We start from the raw sequence: 16,582 nt of genomic DNA, 5'->3' as shown, positions 1-16,582 counted from the left end.
GATATACAATTAGTTATAAAACAATGAGAAATATTAATATCAGATGTAAAACCAGCACTAAATATACGAAAAACTGTAACCTGCTTAGGGTTATAAGCTTAAATAAAATACTGTCACACAGAGATCACGGTGTTGTTTACGCTGCGATGCATCCTGGGTAGATGAGGCTTATTAGGTTCTACGAAACCAGCTCCTTTCAGCCAGAACAGTCATTTTCATGCAAAGAGTAATGTTCAGCCAATTTCATTTAGATCAGAGTGAGTTGAAGCAGAAGGAAATGTAGAAATGACAAGAGGAGATGAAGATGAGGAGGATGAAACGGATGAAGAAGAAAGAAAAGGCTGCTGCGTGTAAATGCCAAACCAGAAGGAAATGCCAAACCAGAAGCTCCTTGCAGAGTGTACTCTGCAAGGAGCTGCAGTTTGTAACTCAAGCTGTTCACGGTAAGAATCTGGACCAAAACATTTTCTCAAATATATTAGAATGGTTGTTAAGAAGACTTAAATATGCTTTACTGTCATTCATTAGCTCCCACTTAGTTAGATTTCCCATTAGTTACTGCTAATGGTGTTAGCTCCTGCTAATGGTGCTAGCTCCTGCTAATGGTGTTAGCTCCGTTAGATTGCAACCCAACCCTGTTTGTTTGTTTCAACAGATATCTCGTGTAGAACGGCACATGAAAACTTTGAGGCAGTTTGCCTCAATCCAGATGTTTTGTTGGCTTCCTTGACTTCTTGAGTTTAGCCTATAGACTTTAGTCCACTGTAACCTACCCGAGTCATCGGCCCAGAATGCATTGCACGGGTGAAAAGATGGAGACCTCCGCAGGCGCAATATATAACAAAGCTCTACAATTTCTGAACTATTTATGAGTTTTTACATATCACAAACAACATCTTTGTTGTTTGTGATATGTAAGTCAGTGCCCTGGGAAAAACTCCCGCAGCAAAATCATCATTAAGTCATTAAACATGTCGAGACTCGGCCGCCTGCTCCACCCTGACTCTATACAATCTGCTGTACTTCCTGGGAGCTTCCGCCTCTTCCTCTCCGCCGCGTTTCCATCGCTCCCTCTCTCTCTCTCCCCTCCTCCATCGCTTCCTGCCATTTTCCCATGCAGAGCTTTTGCTGACAGCCACGAGCAGCTTCCAGTTTGCTGAATCACTTCAGCGGAGAGAGGAACGTCGTTTCCGATCGAGTGAAGCTGCAGAACCTCCCGCGGCGAACGATTCGGGGCGGCGGGAACATCTGGCAGCTCTCTGTGACCTTGACTTCCAGCTGCTGGGAGGGCCGGAGGGCCGGAGCGCCAGCACCCGACCACAGACAGGAAGCGGGGAGCCAGAGATCGGCAGCTTAGCACAAAACATCACCGCAACCTTTTGGCTTTTTTCAGCCTGAAAAGGGCTCAACGTGAAGCTTCCTGTGTGGGTTTACAGGTCCTGACGTTATCCAGCCTGATCCGTTTGATTTATACATTTCAGACACAAAACATTTGATCTCTACTGAGTTTTCACATTTTATCACGTTAAAAGTTGCAGATGAAACCCTGTTAGACACTTCAAAGTGGAAATGCAACGATCTGATATTAATATCTGTATTCGTCCTGATATCGAATATAATTCTAGATCAGGTGTCGGTGACAATGTTCCCAATCCATAAGGGCAGATCTATTCAGCCTAATTCTTTACTTTGTGCTCTGAGCATAAAAAATAAAAAACATTATTTATTTTACATTATATTTAGGATTCCTAACTGCACTTCCTGAACCTTTAGAATGAAGGTTTGCTGCAGTTTGTTTTTGTCAGATTCTTTATTATTTATTTTTCATAAATAATAATGTCAGTGTAATTCCTCCTAACTGCACTGACTGAACAGATTCAAGTTGTGTTGTTTTACATGCTTGACCAAACTTGTGAAGATGCAGGTGTATTTAGGTGAGCTATACTGGTACAGAGTTATCAAATAAACTTGTAGTTTAGTTAATCTTTGTCTATTTAGAAAACAAAACCATTTTAAGTCAACTCAGCGATGTTCTTCTGTATCGGATTGTATCACTAAACCTAACATATCAGTATTGGAAGTGAAAAACGTGGATGGATGGATCCCTGGTTTTCACATTAAAAGTTTGAAACCCGTGGTGCCGTAGTGGTTGGCGCGACCCATGTTTGGAGGCCTTGAGTCCTCGACGCAGCCGTCGTGGGTTCGACTCCCGGACCCGACGACATTTGCCGCATGTCTTCCCCCCTTTTCCTGTCAGCCTACTTTCAAAAAATAAGAGACACTAGAGCCCACAAAAAAGAAAAAGTTTGAAATCCTATTAGATACTTTAAAGGTCTGGTGGTTTATTCAGACTTTGAAGTTTGGATCAATTTTATACATAGTTTGCAAACATGGAAAAAAAAGAAAAAAAAAACTACCTCAGACAGTAAAAACGTCTTGGTTCCTTGCAGATTTACTCATTTTGTTGTTTTCTTCCACTTAAATGCTTCAGATGCTCAAACAAATTTGTTTTAAGGACAAAGATAAATCCGATTTTGACTTGTAACTTAATTATCCAAACCCCAGTGCTTACCTCAGGTCTTCCAGCAGGTCACATTCTGTCTGGTGTTTTATCTGTAAGTGGCTCATCTGCTCGGCCTGCGTGTGCTTCAGCTCCTGGGTCAGCCTTACCTGGCAGGGAAACCAAACCAAACCAGCTGTGACATGAAGTGGCTAACAAACCCAGAACTTTAGGAGTTCTGGGTTTCATGGCAGGTTTCATTACACTCCTGAAGCTAAAGCGCTAAAAACGCTGCGATTCAACAGCAAACTGAGTCGGGTTGAATTAAACGAGAGGCAGCCGTAAAGCTGAGTTCAAAATTGTTCATACAACCAACAGACCTTTATCTGAAATGATTTTTATTCAAACACGAAGCTATTTTTATGTTGAGAAATGAGACCAGCGTCTCTCAAAAGACGAGTCAATACACTAATACACTGCTCAAAAAAATAAAGGGAACACTTAAACAGGTGTTTAACACTTAAAGTGTTCCCTTTATTTTTTTGAGCAGTATATTTTGTCACCTTCCACTTAATTCGATAAACTTTAACCTGCAACGTTTTAAAGAGATTAGGCCTCTGACCAACAGAGGCAGACACATCTTACCTCAACTGCATGATTTTATCACACATTAAGAACTGTTCCACAACATGACTGTTTGAAATAAAATCCAATAAACAGATTTAGAAAACATGTTAATAAAGCACTTACTAGGAGGCCACAGTTATATAACATGTACCTAATAGTTCAGTTTAAAGCACGGCTGGTTAATAATCAGATAATTATAAATACAGAGCAGCATTCTGCACTGACATGCTCTTTTTGTTGGCAGGTCTCTGTGCCATCACCCTAAACTTCAGCTGCCGTCCACAGATTCCAGTCAAATCATGACTATAAACCAAAATCTGCCAGGATTAGAGCTGCAGCTAACCATTATTAGCAATCGATCAATCGATTATTCTAACAAAATCGGATTAAGAAATTGACACATTTTGCAGATTTTTCATTTAATCACTTAAGCATTTTATACAACATTAGTAAAACATTAAAATGCAACTAAACAAACTAATCAGTTGTTTTTGCAGAATTTGAACACAGCGAAGCTAAAGCTACGAGCTACTTTAGGAGTTCTGGGCAAAACATATTTAAAGACAAAGAAAGGGTTTTTTTTATCTTCAATGTAAAATGTACGTAATTTGTGCAGTTTTTCTTAATATCTGGATGATTTTATTTAACGATTATTCGTTCACTAAATCAGTTGACGATTATTTCAATACTTGATTGATCTGATGAATTGTTTCAGCCCTAGTCAGGAGTCTGAATAATTCTGGCCTCACTTGTTTAACGCAGCCAGTCTAGAAGCAAACAGAAGAATCACATGGAAATAATACAACATTCAGAGCTGCTTCAAATGGAAACAAAACTCGAATATTTGTGACGTCGATACACCAGGATGATGATGTCACTTCCTGTGTAGCTTACCTTCGCAGAAATTCTTGCCACTTATCAAAGATTCTTAAGCTAAACATTTTAAAATTAGGAGAGAAACAGAATCTTCTGGATTTTTATAACTCATTTACTTATTTTATAGCTTATTTACACCAAAGAAAGTCTGAAAACACTTAAAAGATTCTGCAGTAGAGAAACGTTTTGTCTCTTCTAGAGCTGCAAGAGCAAACGGACAAGACATTTCTCTTAAAGGCATTAAAACAAAATGTTTTAAGTGGAGTCGGGCAGACAGCAGCCTGTTGGTTGGTTGATGGTATTTCACATAAAAGGGACTTGAGTGCACATGTTCACTGTGACGGGGCTCTAAAGGTTCTACGAGTGAAAAATGACCAAAGCAGAGAAAACTGTAATAAATTGAGCTGCAGCTTCTTTCACAGAGGAAGCTTTGGATCACAAAACGAGAAAATGACATAATCATACTCATTTACAGCTCATCTATTGCCCTGAACTTTTCATACGATCTCAAACTGAAAGAAACATATTAAAGTATTAAGTTTTGAAAAACTGAAAATAACAGGGGTTCTGAGTTTTGATGCATTTAATACACAGGGGGGGGAAAAAAAATGATTGAAAATCTCACCATGAAACCTGCATTCAGCTGGGCTTCAAATGAAGCTACTTTTACTGGAATGGAGCAGAAGCTATATTCCAGTAATGTTGGGAGCTAGTAAATATCATCATTTAAAAAAATAATCAGAGGTATTTTGCCTTTTAAGAAACATCACGAACATTGCTGGACAGTTTAAAGTAGGGATATAAAATATATCTGCATCAACATTGTTATCGGACAATGTTAATATTAGTATTGGTTTTTGTCTTATTATTTATTATTTAAAATTTTTTAGTATTGGTCCAATACGTGAAACTGGACCGATATCAACAACCGATGTTTATTTGAATTTTTTTTTTTTTTTTGCCATTTGTGTTTTAGGAGAGGGTCGAGTTTCTCATTTATCAAATGTTTCCATCTCCCCTTTAGTGCACCATGTCTTTTTCAGAAAAGCCAGAAACCAGCTCAAACAAGCACACAACCTTTTTTTTTTTTTTTTTGCGAAATTGAGTATGTTTTTTTTTTTTTTAAATGTGCATTTTCTATCAACCTCTTCTAGTGCGATACTTCAAAATACACACAAAGGAAAAAAGCTATGCAAGCAGTGTGATTGCTTTTTTTGCTTTGGAAAGTTTAGGGATATATATCTATATATATAGATATATATATATATATATATATATATATATATCTATATATATAGATAAATATTGGATATTCGTCATTATGGCAGTATTAATATCAGCCCAAATTGTCATATCGGTGCAAAAACAAGGTAAAACTGCAGCGCATTAAGTGTTTTTAATATTGGATAAGTGTTAGATTAACACTCATCCGTGTTAATTTAACATTGATACAAATCTAGTGGTTAATAATTCAACAATTACACAAAGTTAAAAAGTGAAGCAGTACTAACTATCAGCGCTGATCAGGGCAGAGTGTGTCTGTCTGACTGGAAGTGACACAAATACTACAGAGAGTTCAGACCAGGTGTGATTAGAAGTGTTATTAACAGCAGCTCTGAGGTTAAATATTCACTATTATATATTTGCAGCAAACTGCTGAAGAAAAGAGTCTGATAGAATATACTTTGATTACACATTTGCACATAAAAGGTGAGCAGTGGTGCACAAATAATCGACTATTTTCCCCTGAATGGCTCAAGTCGTTGCGTTAAATGCTGAAAATTCTGATTTATATCCTCCGCTTTTCATCCAAATCTGATTTTTCTGCCTTTCAAATCAGAAAAAAAAAACAACTTATCTGCAAGAAATTTTATTCTAAGATCTTTAGTAAATACAAACAATTACGCAAATGTTTCCCATACAAAGCTGCACACTGACTATTACTACAGCTACAGTTTAACCGCATGCACCACTATAACCAACATATCCTCTGTCAACATGTCTGTTTGAGACGTTTTTAACAACGTTTTGGTCATCAGACGTTAAAGTCCAAATACAAAAAAATACTGTCAGGATTGCTATAAATAAGTGTAGATTTATGAGCCTTCAGTGAACTGAAACATATTTACTAAGAGGACTGGGACAAAAATGGTCTGTGCTGTTATTGAAATATGACACTATGTCCACATACTTCCACAGAGACTGATGTCTGCAGGGATTTGCGTTTTTAAGGCTTAACTTAATGATAAAACATGCACTGCAATGCTTCCCGGAGGATAGTTTAGACTTTAAATAGCTTATAGCCCCTCCATCCTTTTGGAAATAACAGAAATATCCCAAAAAGTTGATCAATTTAACATACTACAGGTTATAAATATGCCAAACTTTACAGGCAAAAACTAACAGAGCACCTCAGTTATTATAACTCAAAAATAGTTTCTAACTCGCAGACAGCTTGGAGGGAAATAGTTGAAGAACCGTTTTTCATTTTCAGAGCGAACGAACCACGTTTGATGAGCGCAAAAAAAACACAAAAAAAACAAGGGGAAACTGCAGCGCATCAAGTGTTTTTAATAACTTTTCTTCCTTTTTACTCACTTAAACAACCGCAGTGGTTCTGACGGGGAAAGCAACAGTTTATGTGTTTTATGACGTTCAAAAGTGGAAGTCCGCCGTGTGAACCAGGCGAGTAGCAACAAAGCGTACATTTCCAACCATTAAATATGCACCACTACGTCGAAGTAACGCTAGCTTAGGAGGCTACAGCCGCGGAAAAAAGGAGAGAGAGGAAAAAAGAAATCTCACCTTTCTCGGTGGGGGTTGCATCCTTGGTTCTGGACATAAAACTGATCCAACAAGTCCAAAAGTTTACCCAGAAAAGTTCGTACGAATGGCTTTCGGGGCAAGATGGAAAGCGGACGGACGGAGTTCCAGCCCGGGTCAAGCAGCCATAGCGGGTCCAGTGAGCAGCGAAGTTGAGTCCCGTTGAAAACACTGTGGCCCCGGGGAACAGAAAACCGTGCGTCAATCCGCCGCACAGTTCACTATCCACTTCCGGTTGACGCCACAAAATAAACGCCATGGTCCGCTGTATTATAAAACTCTACTTCCGCAAGGGTTTTTCAGAGTAAAGTTAGGTTCGGACGTTTTAATTATTGAACAATGGTGCCGTAGGAATCGGTCTCAAAGAGATCTACTTCGGTTTCTTATTTTACTGTAAACTTGTTTTATTTTACTGCTTAATACTTTTACATTTTACGGAACTTTAGTTACCTGAATAAATAAGGGCTGCTGCGCATATTATACTGTTGAACCGTTAGTTAATATAAAACTGTAATTGCTGACTAGACTTTCAAAGCTATCGCTGGTATTTTTACAAGTTTATAGTAATTTTATTTATTTATTTATTTGTTATTCTTTGTTGCATTATTTTTTTATTCCAAATATTTTTATTAAATATATATATATATATATATATATATATATGTGTGTGTGTGTGTGTGTGTGTGTGTGTGTGTGTGTGTGTGTGTATAAAAACATCCCTGGTTTTCAAGTTCTTTATAACTTTAATTTAGAGTAGAATATAACAGATTAGAAAGCTACCTATTGCTTTATTTACCTGTTAAGAACAAATATACATTAGGTAGTTTTCCTGTCATCCGCTGTAAAATATTAAATGGTAAGAGGCTTGTGTTTTGTATAGCGCTTTATCAAGAACACGGGAACCCAAAGCGCATTACGCAGCATTTAAATATTTTCAAATCTAAAACAATGCAAAAATATTGAAAACAACACAGATATGTAAATTAGTGGGCCGGTTCTCCTTACTATTGGTTCATTTAAGTGACGTGAAAGCCACTGCCTCCCATCTCAGTAAACTCAAGTTACCATTTACATGTCTGTCATTTCCTGTTGCATTTTCAAAATAAAATCCATCTCCCAATCTCATTCCAGTTTGCCACCAAGTAGCAAACAACCACAAACCTAGAAATTATACATCTTGCAATATATATTTATTTATAGTTGCGGCCATGTTTCATATAATTTTATACATGAAGCAAAATCATAAAAGTTTTGGGAAAGTAATCAAGTAACCGTGAACAAAACTCAGAAGATATAAAATAAATGCCACAGATAGTTTTTATAAATACTTATACAATGCAATTAACAGCATACAGTGTCTAATTTCTTTTATAGTATTGCAAACTAGTTTTGTGGAGTTGAACGTGTCTGTCCCGCTTCTCTAAGGCTTACGTCTTTACTTTTATTTTGAAGGGCAGACACGTGAAAGCGGATGTGAATGCTTCGGTTCATTTCGCTTAACTTTCTCTTGACCTCGCTGTCAGATTATAGACTTCGCATATTTTCTGTCGTTTTAGATGAAATATGATCTTCGGTTTGCCTTCACGTCGGTCTCCCGATGAATGAATAACTAGCCGAGCTCAGAGCCGGGATGTGTGCGTTGAGACGGCTGCACAGAAGCGTGCGGACCCTTCGTGGATCCTTCACCCGTGGATCGCTCAACTGCACCGCGGTGACACAATGGCAGCCAGGCCGATGTGGAGGTCTGACTTTCTGCCAGAAGCTGAGCACCGGTGGAGCCTTACGGAGCGACTTCCTTAAAGGTGGGAACCGTGGAGGATCTGGAACAGAAGTGGTAGCTAAACAGGAGTGATCTGGATCCCACTTGACATATAGTCATATTTTAAATAAACTCAGTATATGAAGCTCCTCGCAGAGTTTATATCACAAGTAGACTTGTTTTTTCTGAATATTTTAAATCTCGCCCATTATTCGGCATATATAGTGTAGGCACAATAAATACATTAAGAATTGTTTTCCTGTTATCCTTTAAAGCTCCATGCAAAGTTACTGATTTTCGATTTTTAAAAAAAATCAATTAATTCATTGATTTATCAAGCCAAATTGGAGACAGGTTAGTCTCCAATTTGCATTCTTTTTAATATGTCTTTAATTAATATTCAAGGTTGACAAAACTAGACAAACTGACAGCAAAGTTCTGTTTCTAAATAATGGTTTAGATTAAGAAGAAAAGGAGAAGATAAAGCAAAGATCAACTTCTTTAAAAGTCAATGGTGATTTTTTTGTATCTTTGTATTTCCTGCTATTTGTAGAGTTTAGGAGATTTTTTTTTTTTTTTTAACCCAATTGAGTCGTTCAAACAAACCAAAGAAACACTGATTGGTGACAAGATAGAAAATTTGTGAAAAACACTGAAAGACCCTCAGAAACGTCTATGGATCAAAAATATTAACATACAGGTCAGACTCTTTGGGCCTGTGGAGCTGGGTTTTGCAGGTCGCTGTGAAATTTTGCACTTTTTGTTTAGACCTGGGAGCCCAGTTGGCAGCGGCGAAGAAGAAGGCGGCAGACAGTCTGCCGGGCAGCAACTGGATGCCCTTCGAGATCAACCCCAGCCTCCCCCCTGAGACGGCGGACATCGTGATCGTTGGCGGCGGCGTGATGGGCTGGTCCATCGCCTACTGGCTGAAACAGAAAGAGAGGTTCTCCAAAGACATGCGAGTCCTCGTTGTAGAGAGGGACCCAACAGTAAGGACTCCGTTTTTGGGGGGGATTTCAAAACATCTTTAAGATAAGACACAATCAAAGAGGTCGCCGGCTCTAAAAATTAGGGGGAAATCAGTTGTTAAACTTTAACACAGAAAACAAACGTATATAAAACCACTTTTTAACCCTCTTGACTGCGTCCAGTATTCCCAGGCCTCCACGGTTCTGTCTGCGGGAGGAATCCGCCAGCAGTTCTCCCTGCTGGAGAACATCCACCTCTCCCTGGAGTCTGCAGACTTCATGAGGAACATCAACGTAGGTCAAAGTCCATAAGCATTTCAATCACCCAGTACTTGCTATAGGAGGAAATTGTGTGGAAATATTTTGGGAGTGATAATGTATAAAGAGAAAAAGGGGTTAGAAAAGTTGTGCATAAGCAGGTGAGAGCTACAAAATAAAAGCAGCGGCTGGTTATCCTTTGTTTTAGCTTTAGCCTGGATCGAATCATCTCCTCTGTTTCCCATCAGGAGCATCTCAGCGTTGTGAATGAAGATCCGGTGGATCTGCAGTTCAACCAGTCGGGATACTTGTTCTTAGCCAGCGAGGCGGTGGCTCACGTCATGGAGCAGAACTACAACACCCAGAGGTGCCCGACGGCGAGATGCGCTCTGGATTTCAGACGGTTTGCCTTGCTAATCATCTCATCGTGTGATTCCAGGTGTGCGGGAGCTAAAGTTTCCCTCTTCTCTCCGCAACAAGTGAAGGAGAAATTTCCGTGGATAAACACAGAGGGCGTGGCACTGGCTTCATACGGTACCAGAACACGATTTATTGCATCCAATTTAGCAATATGCTCTGCATTATTCAGGCCCTAAATGAATAAAGGGCACCAGAGCCTGGGCTAATTCATGACACAATGTTTAGTCAGTACGATTTAATTAACCTCAGTTTGCCGTGGCGTTTTGCATTTGTGGCCGAGTCGCTGGAGGCCGATCAAACAAACACAACTTTATCACTGAAAGCTAAACTGGAAAAGAAAAACAAACAAGAATCTGACATGATGGAAGTTGCCTGCTCAAGGTCTCGCCTCAAGAAGATTATGAGTCCTTTCTTCTGTGGAGTGTTGGAAAAGTTGCCAGATGAGGGAAGGCTAGAGTCCCTGTGGATCATGATGTTTGCAGATGATATTGTGATCTCTAATGAGAGTAGTATAAAAGCACCAAAACTGGACGAGTGCATGTACCAAGCATCCAAAGCAACCTTAACCCTAACAGACATGATGATCTGTGACTTGAGGTTAGTTGCAAGAGAGAAAAAAAAAGCTTACAAGACTTGCAGCGATGTGCAGTTTGGAGCGATGACGGCTAGACTGAGACTTGACAATGAAGAACTGGACAGATGTCGAATCCTCAGCTGCTAGGGAGGAAAAGAGGAAGACCACAGAAAAGACTGACAGATCTTGTGAGCTGCTCTGAAATCTTTGACTAAGACAGACATCGCTGACGCCGTGAAGCTGCCTTGTTTACTTTACTGGTTCGTTCACACCTGCCATTTGTGTAGTGCTGTAACTAAATGCAGTTTGTAACATTTCTCACAGAAGTGAGTTTCCCCATTTTTAGAAGCCTTACTGATGCATAAATTTGAAGCATAGAGTTAATTGGGGAGGTGTTAACATGCTTAACTGCTCATTTTCTACCAGATTAAAATGTCTTCCTTATTGTAGCAACAGTATTTATAATGTAAGGATGTTTATGTTTTTGTAACTAATTTATGCAACCTATTGTTCCTGCAAAGTAAATCATCCTACCTGACTGAGGCCGATTTATTTTTGCAAAGCCTGAGCAAAAGTTTTAGTCTCCAGACATGCAAAGCTGGTCGAGACAAACCCCAGAAAGACTTGCAGCTTTAACTGTGGTTCCACAAAGTATCGACCATGCGGACGGACGTTGCTAAGCCAATTGTGTAACAATCCTTTAAATGCTAGTTGGTGTTTTTTTTTTTTTTTTTTAAATGTCACCCAGAATTATTTATTAGTTTGGGATAATTGCAAGCTTTTGGATTGCTAACTGGAAACAGGCTAATTTAGATTCTTTGGCTGTTGATAAAACCGTATTTAACTTGGTTCTGCAGCTGGTTTAACGTCACTCTGGGGGTTTGGTGCTGTGCAGGGCTGGAGAACGAGGGCTGGTTCGACCCCTGGACTCTCCTGAACGCCTTCAGGAGGAAGGCCATGTCCATGGGGGTCATTCAGTGCTTCGGGGAAGTCGCAGGTGGGTCATACCACCAGATGTTGGTCACGTTTTAGGCTGATTTGTGTAAACGCCTCCTTTTGTCCTCCCATTTATACCCTGTAGTATTAATGTGACAACAAGCTGGTGTATTCCTCTCGATTAATACAAACATATCAACCTAAAACCTGAAATGAGAACATGTCACATGTAATATGTTAAATATTTGTGTTTATTGTCTGTTAATCTATTAATCTTATTCTCATCCACAGATTTTAAACACATGAAACAAGTTATGATGACAAAAAATGGGGAACAAATGGAAAGGAGGACAATAAAATCTGTCAAAGTAAGTGGAACATCCAGAACTTACTGAGAGTGACGGATAGGAAACAGTAAGAGGTTCTATGTAATTTGGTTCAAAAGACTCACTGAAGACTCCTCTTGGAGTGTAATGTTTGCAGATGACACTGAGGGTCAACGATTCAAGGGTGTGAAAACATCCTTAAAAGAAAAGTCAGGTGGAAGAAAAAAGTGTGGTGGAAAGCCATCCGCAAGCATTACATTTTAATTGGGAATAAGAATCCTAGAGAGAAGTTCGGACTTCACGTTGCTTGAAGTCCAAAGTGAATGCTCTGATGCTCGGAAAGCAGCCTGGACTTCCTGAACACCTCCGCAGAACCACAGCATGATCTCCGTGCCACGCCGCATGGAGGCAGTAATTCATGTGAACTATTGGTCAGGGCCTCATTTCTCTGTCAAAGTGATCCCAGCTGTGTTGAACGCTGCAAAAATACAAAATCTTACCAAGTTCAAAATCTTAGTACACTTTGAACTAGACAACTAACTTGCAAGCAACTTTTCAGCAAGATATAGGAGCTTGTATTAAGTCAATAATTCCTTAATAGTGATGAAAAAGAACCAGTTCGACTAGCAGATTATTTTATTCACAATATGGAAAAAAATGTCTTTTTTTTTTCTAGGTGAAATAACCTGCCAGTGGAACTGGTTCTTTTATTAATATTAAGGAATTGTTGACTTAAAATAAGTTTATATATCTTGGTGAAAAGATCTTGTAAGTTAGTTTTGTCTCATTTATATTTGCACTAGAAACTAGACCACAAAACCTGGTAAGATTCTGTGTTTTGCAATGTGACCTGCTGTGCGGTTTCCCCTGACGTCTTGCTGCTGTTAAGGTTGACAAACACAACAGTGCAGCTTTTCACTACATCAGTCGGTTTGCGTCTCGCAGGTGCAGATGCCGAACAGCCTGGAGTACCAGCCGGTGGACTGTGCCCTTGTTGTGAACGCAGCCGGAGCGTTTTCTGGGAAACTGGCAGAGCTGGTGGAAATCGGCCTCGGCCCCAAAGACTCCCTCGCTGGATTTTCAGTCCCTGTGGAACCTCGGAAGAGGTCGGTCTCCACCCTCAGCTGCTTTTTCAGGGTTTCCTTTTTGTTTCTAAAGGAGCATTTAGTCATATCTTAGAATGCAAAGAGGAAAGGTGTTTTTGTTGTTTTCCCAGGTATGTGTATGTGGTTCACTGTCCTGATGGCCCAGGCCTCGACTCTCCCTTCTTAATCGACTATTCCGGAGTTTATTTCCGGAGGGAAGGTTTGGGAGGAAACTACATCTGTGGAGTGTCGCCGGAGGAGGTCGGTTTCATCTCTGAGCAGCGTCTTTTTGTCTGAGCTGAAACTGAGAGGTTACCTCATTGTTTCCCTCTCAGGCGGAGGAGCCGGACACCAGTAATCTGGAGGTGGACCATCAGTTTTTTGAAGACAAGGTTTGGCCCAAATTGGCCAATCGAGTTCCAGCTTTTGAGGAGCTAAAGGTACCTCAAGGCTCAATTTTAGGTTTCATACTTTTTTTTTCTTTTTGCATGTTTAAATTTATTTTTGATCTTAAATGATGAAAAGCACATCATTTTTTTTTGTCGCGTTTTAAAAAATTGCCTCTGGCTTTAATTTCAGTATCACAAACCGTGATAAAAACTTTACACAAAACACATTTTTGCTGGAGTTTGATAGTTTCTCCTAGAGTCCTCTGCATAGATATCAATACACACCTAAATAACATAAAATAGGATTTTCTTTGTACTTTCTAGTCATTACATTTACTACACGTTTCAACTATGAGACACAAGGCCACATTAAGCCAATTAGAATCTTAGAATTTATTTTAAGTTGGTTTGCCGAGCCCAGCTCTGTTACCTAGCAACCCCAGCTGAGCTCTAGCCCGTTTGGTCGCTGGTTTTACCGCTGTGTGTGCTCTGCAATGGCTTCTGGAAAAGACAACTGTTTAGTTGTTGACTTACCATTCAGAAACCACTTGCTGCATTCTTGTTGGTTGTGCATGAGGTTCTACTAAGGCTTTTCTAAGCTGCACAGTTGTATAACTGTGTATCTGTTTGCAGCCATTTTCACATGTGAGTGTAAACATTGATTTCAGGGGCGTGGCCAGCATCAGCTTACTTGGATTTAAAGACAGTGGCCCTGAAACAGCTTATTCTCTAAGGAGATGAAAATAGCCAGAACTGAGCAGACTAAAATCTCATTCTAAGACTCATATCTAAGAATGATTTTGTGCAAAAGATGTAATGAGCATGTTTTGTAAAGCGCATAGACCGATACTAACCCACTCAAGGAAGCACCTTTAAAATTGTGGGAAATCCCTTAAGTCTATTGATCACAAGTCCAAAACCTGAAGTAAAAACAGTTTTTTTTTTTTACTTTTTAACATTTAAAACAGCATCTCATGGTCTGACTTGTTGCCCTTTATTCCTGCCAGGTGACCAGCGCCTGGGCCGGTTTCTACGACTACAACACATTCGACCAGAACGGCATCATCGGCATTCACCCTCTGATCAACAACATGTACTTCGCCACCGGCTTCAGCGGCCACGGCCTGCAGCATTCGCCGGCGGTGGGCCGCGCCGTGGCGGAGCTCATCCTGGACGGAGAGTTCAAAACGCTGGACCTGAGCGGATTAAGCTTCCAGCGCATTCTGATGCAGGAGCCCATGCTGGAGCGGAACATTGTGTAGAAACGGCTCCAATTAGGAAAAGTCGAGTCTTATTTTTTTATTCAGTATCCTGTGAGGAAGACGCTCCGGCTTTGGAAATATAGGGAACACATGTTTGTTTTTTTTTGACGTTTATATGCCTTTTTCTTAATTTTTTCAGTGCATATAAATCACGACTGACAAACCAACAAACATTGCAGGCATGTGCAAAAGTGCCAGTTGCACCAAAACCTTTACAATCTTGTGTAAAAGGAACAGCAAATATTGTCATTTAAAAACTTCTATGTCGAAAACTGAACTTTTTTTCTTGCTAAAATCCGTAAAAGTGAAAGCAGCAGAAAGAGGCTGCACCATAACACCAAGAAGGAAAACCAGCAACAATGACTTCAGCAATACAACTGTTGTCACTCTGGGAAGAGTTGTAAGGACGTTTCCAAACTGTAGGAGTCCATCGTTCTACACAGATAAATATTGAATAGTGTCAGTTTCCTTTAAATTATGCCAAAGTATAATGCTCAAAGAAATGGTGACGGTTCGTATGTTAAGATGTTGAAGTTAATTACAGGACAGTTAGAAAAATTCTCCATAAAGTGGTACTTTATTAATATTGTGAGGATTTACTTTATAAATGTTTTGCACTTTTGACCTACAGTGCTTTTCAGAAACTGTGCACCAGATGGCGCTATTTATCCATTTAATCACTTTTAGAGTTCGCCCTAGCTAACATTGCATTTATTTTACAGCTAATTTTAAGACACTTGAAGACCAAGGAGGCGGAAACGTCTCCGTGTTTTGTTTTACTAGGTTCATATGTTGTATTTTGATGTCCAAAAGTTGAAAAGGTCTTATTTTTATCTTCTTCTACTGCTGCCAAGCCCAGGACATGTTTGTAAATTATATTTTTAATCTTGATAAGTTTATTTTTCTCCTGGTGAAATAAAAAGTACTGGAAAAAAAAAACTACATATTTTTTGACACTTGCTAAAATCCTGTGAGTTTATTAGACAACTCGACGCCACACAGACAACACAGAGACAGGCTGCAGTGCAGTCAAAGCTACGACGGTGTGTTACAGCCATTGTAGTTAGAAGAAAAGGACGAGCGAATTTACACAAAAGTATTGCTTTAAACAGTGAGACAATTGGAATAATGATGTGCATGAGACAAAAATAAGCATATAAAGAAACCAGGGATATTATTGTGGTCTTTAAGAAACGTGAGAACCTTTAAGTTCCTTTGCCCAACATTTTGACTGATACTTCAAGAGGCCAAACAGAAGCTTCATCTCCTCAGGAAGCTAAAACTAGCTCTCTTCTTTTACCACCTGCTCATCAACTTTCATCTAGAAAAGAGAGTCTCCTGACCTGCAGCAGGTGGTGAGGGATTACCAACACCAATACCCTCAAAGACATTTACACTCGCCGACTACAAAAGAAGGTATTTTTAAGGGCCGCACCCACCCTGGGTATCATCTGTTCTTTTTGTTACTGTCTGAAAGGAGATACAGACTCATCTGCTACATCAGACAGAAGAGAAAAACTGCTTTCTGCCCTCCAGCTGCCAGAAAGGTAACAAAACACCAACCCCCAAAAGATGCGACCAAGAGTGAAATAACTTCTATAATTAAAAAGTGCGGCGCAGAATTAGAAATAAATGGTGTCCTTTTTATTCGAGTTAAATCCAAAGTCACTGAAAGATTCTGTGCGTTTGCCCTGATTGTGGTTTTTTGTTGTGACTTGCCACAAAAGCCATCAGGCTGCGCTTCCTCCCCAACTGAGCTTCCTGTGTCACAATGCATTT

At 39.6% G+C, this 16,582-nt stretch overlaps 2 protein-coding genes across 2 annotated transcripts in view; one reads left to right on the top strand and one right to left on the bottom strand.

The window, feature by feature from the left end:
* The window catches only part of LOC114152992 (F-BAR and double SH3 domains protein 2-like), a 43,242-nt gene extending 36,189 nt beyond the window's left edge, over positions 1-7,053 (bottom strand). The window contains exons 1-2 of the mRNA XM_028031196.1: positions 6,809-7,053; positions 2,573-2,670 (exon numbers count right to left, since the gene is read on the bottom strand). Of these exons, the coding sequence (XP_027886997.1) occupies positions 2,573-2,670; positions 6,809-6,829 (119 nt within the window). The 5' untranslated portion in view covers positions 6,830-7,053. The remainder of the gene's footprint in view (positions 1-2,572; positions 2,671-6,808) is intronic.
* Positions 7,054-8,307: 1,254 nt separating this feature from the next.
* Positions 8,308-15,747, top strand: foxred1 (FAD-dependent oxidoreductase domain containing 1). The gene is made up of 11 exons (XM_028032145.1): positions 8,308-8,628; positions 9,354-9,574; positions 9,737-9,847; positions 10,060-10,178; positions 10,251-10,345; positions 11,701-11,802; positions 12,033-12,109; positions 13,013-13,173; positions 13,284-13,413; positions 13,488-13,592; positions 14,549-15,747. The coding sequence occupies exons 1-11, from the start codon at positions 8,457-8,459 to the stop codon at positions 14,801-14,803; spliced, it is 1,548 nt and encodes a 515-aa protein (XP_027887946.1). The 5' UTR covers positions 8,308-8,456; the 3' UTR covers positions 14,804-15,747.
* The last annotated feature ends 835 nt before the right edge of the window (positions 15,748-16,582 follow it).

The sequence above is a fragment of the Xiphophorus couchianus genome, chromosome 11, assembly GCF_001444195.1.
Source record: "Xiphophorus couchianus chromosome 11, X_couchianus-1.0, whole genome shotgun sequence".
In the NCBI taxonomy this organism is placed as follows: Eukaryota; Metazoa; Chordata; class Actinopteri; order Cyprinodontiformes; family Poeciliidae; genus Xiphophorus; species Xiphophorus couchianus.
Note: the sequence above shows the minus strand (reverse complement) of the source record. Positions and strands in the feature narration are given on the sequence as shown.

Excerpts from the sequence above, each read along its gene's own strand:
- foxred1 (XM_028032145.1), top strand. The coding sequence starts at position 8,457 with ATGTGTGCGTTGAGACGGCTGCACAGAAGCGTGCGGACCCTTCGTGGA. Across the intron at positions 10,179-10,250 it reads CAGAACTACAACACCCAGAG|GTGTGCGGGAGCTAAAGTTT; the intron begins GTGCCCGACGGC and ends GTGTGATTCCAG. Across the intron at positions 13,174-13,283 it reads CCTGTGGAACCTCGGAAGAG|GTATGTGTATGTGGTTCACT; the intron begins GTCGGTCTCCAC and ends TTGTTTTCCCAG.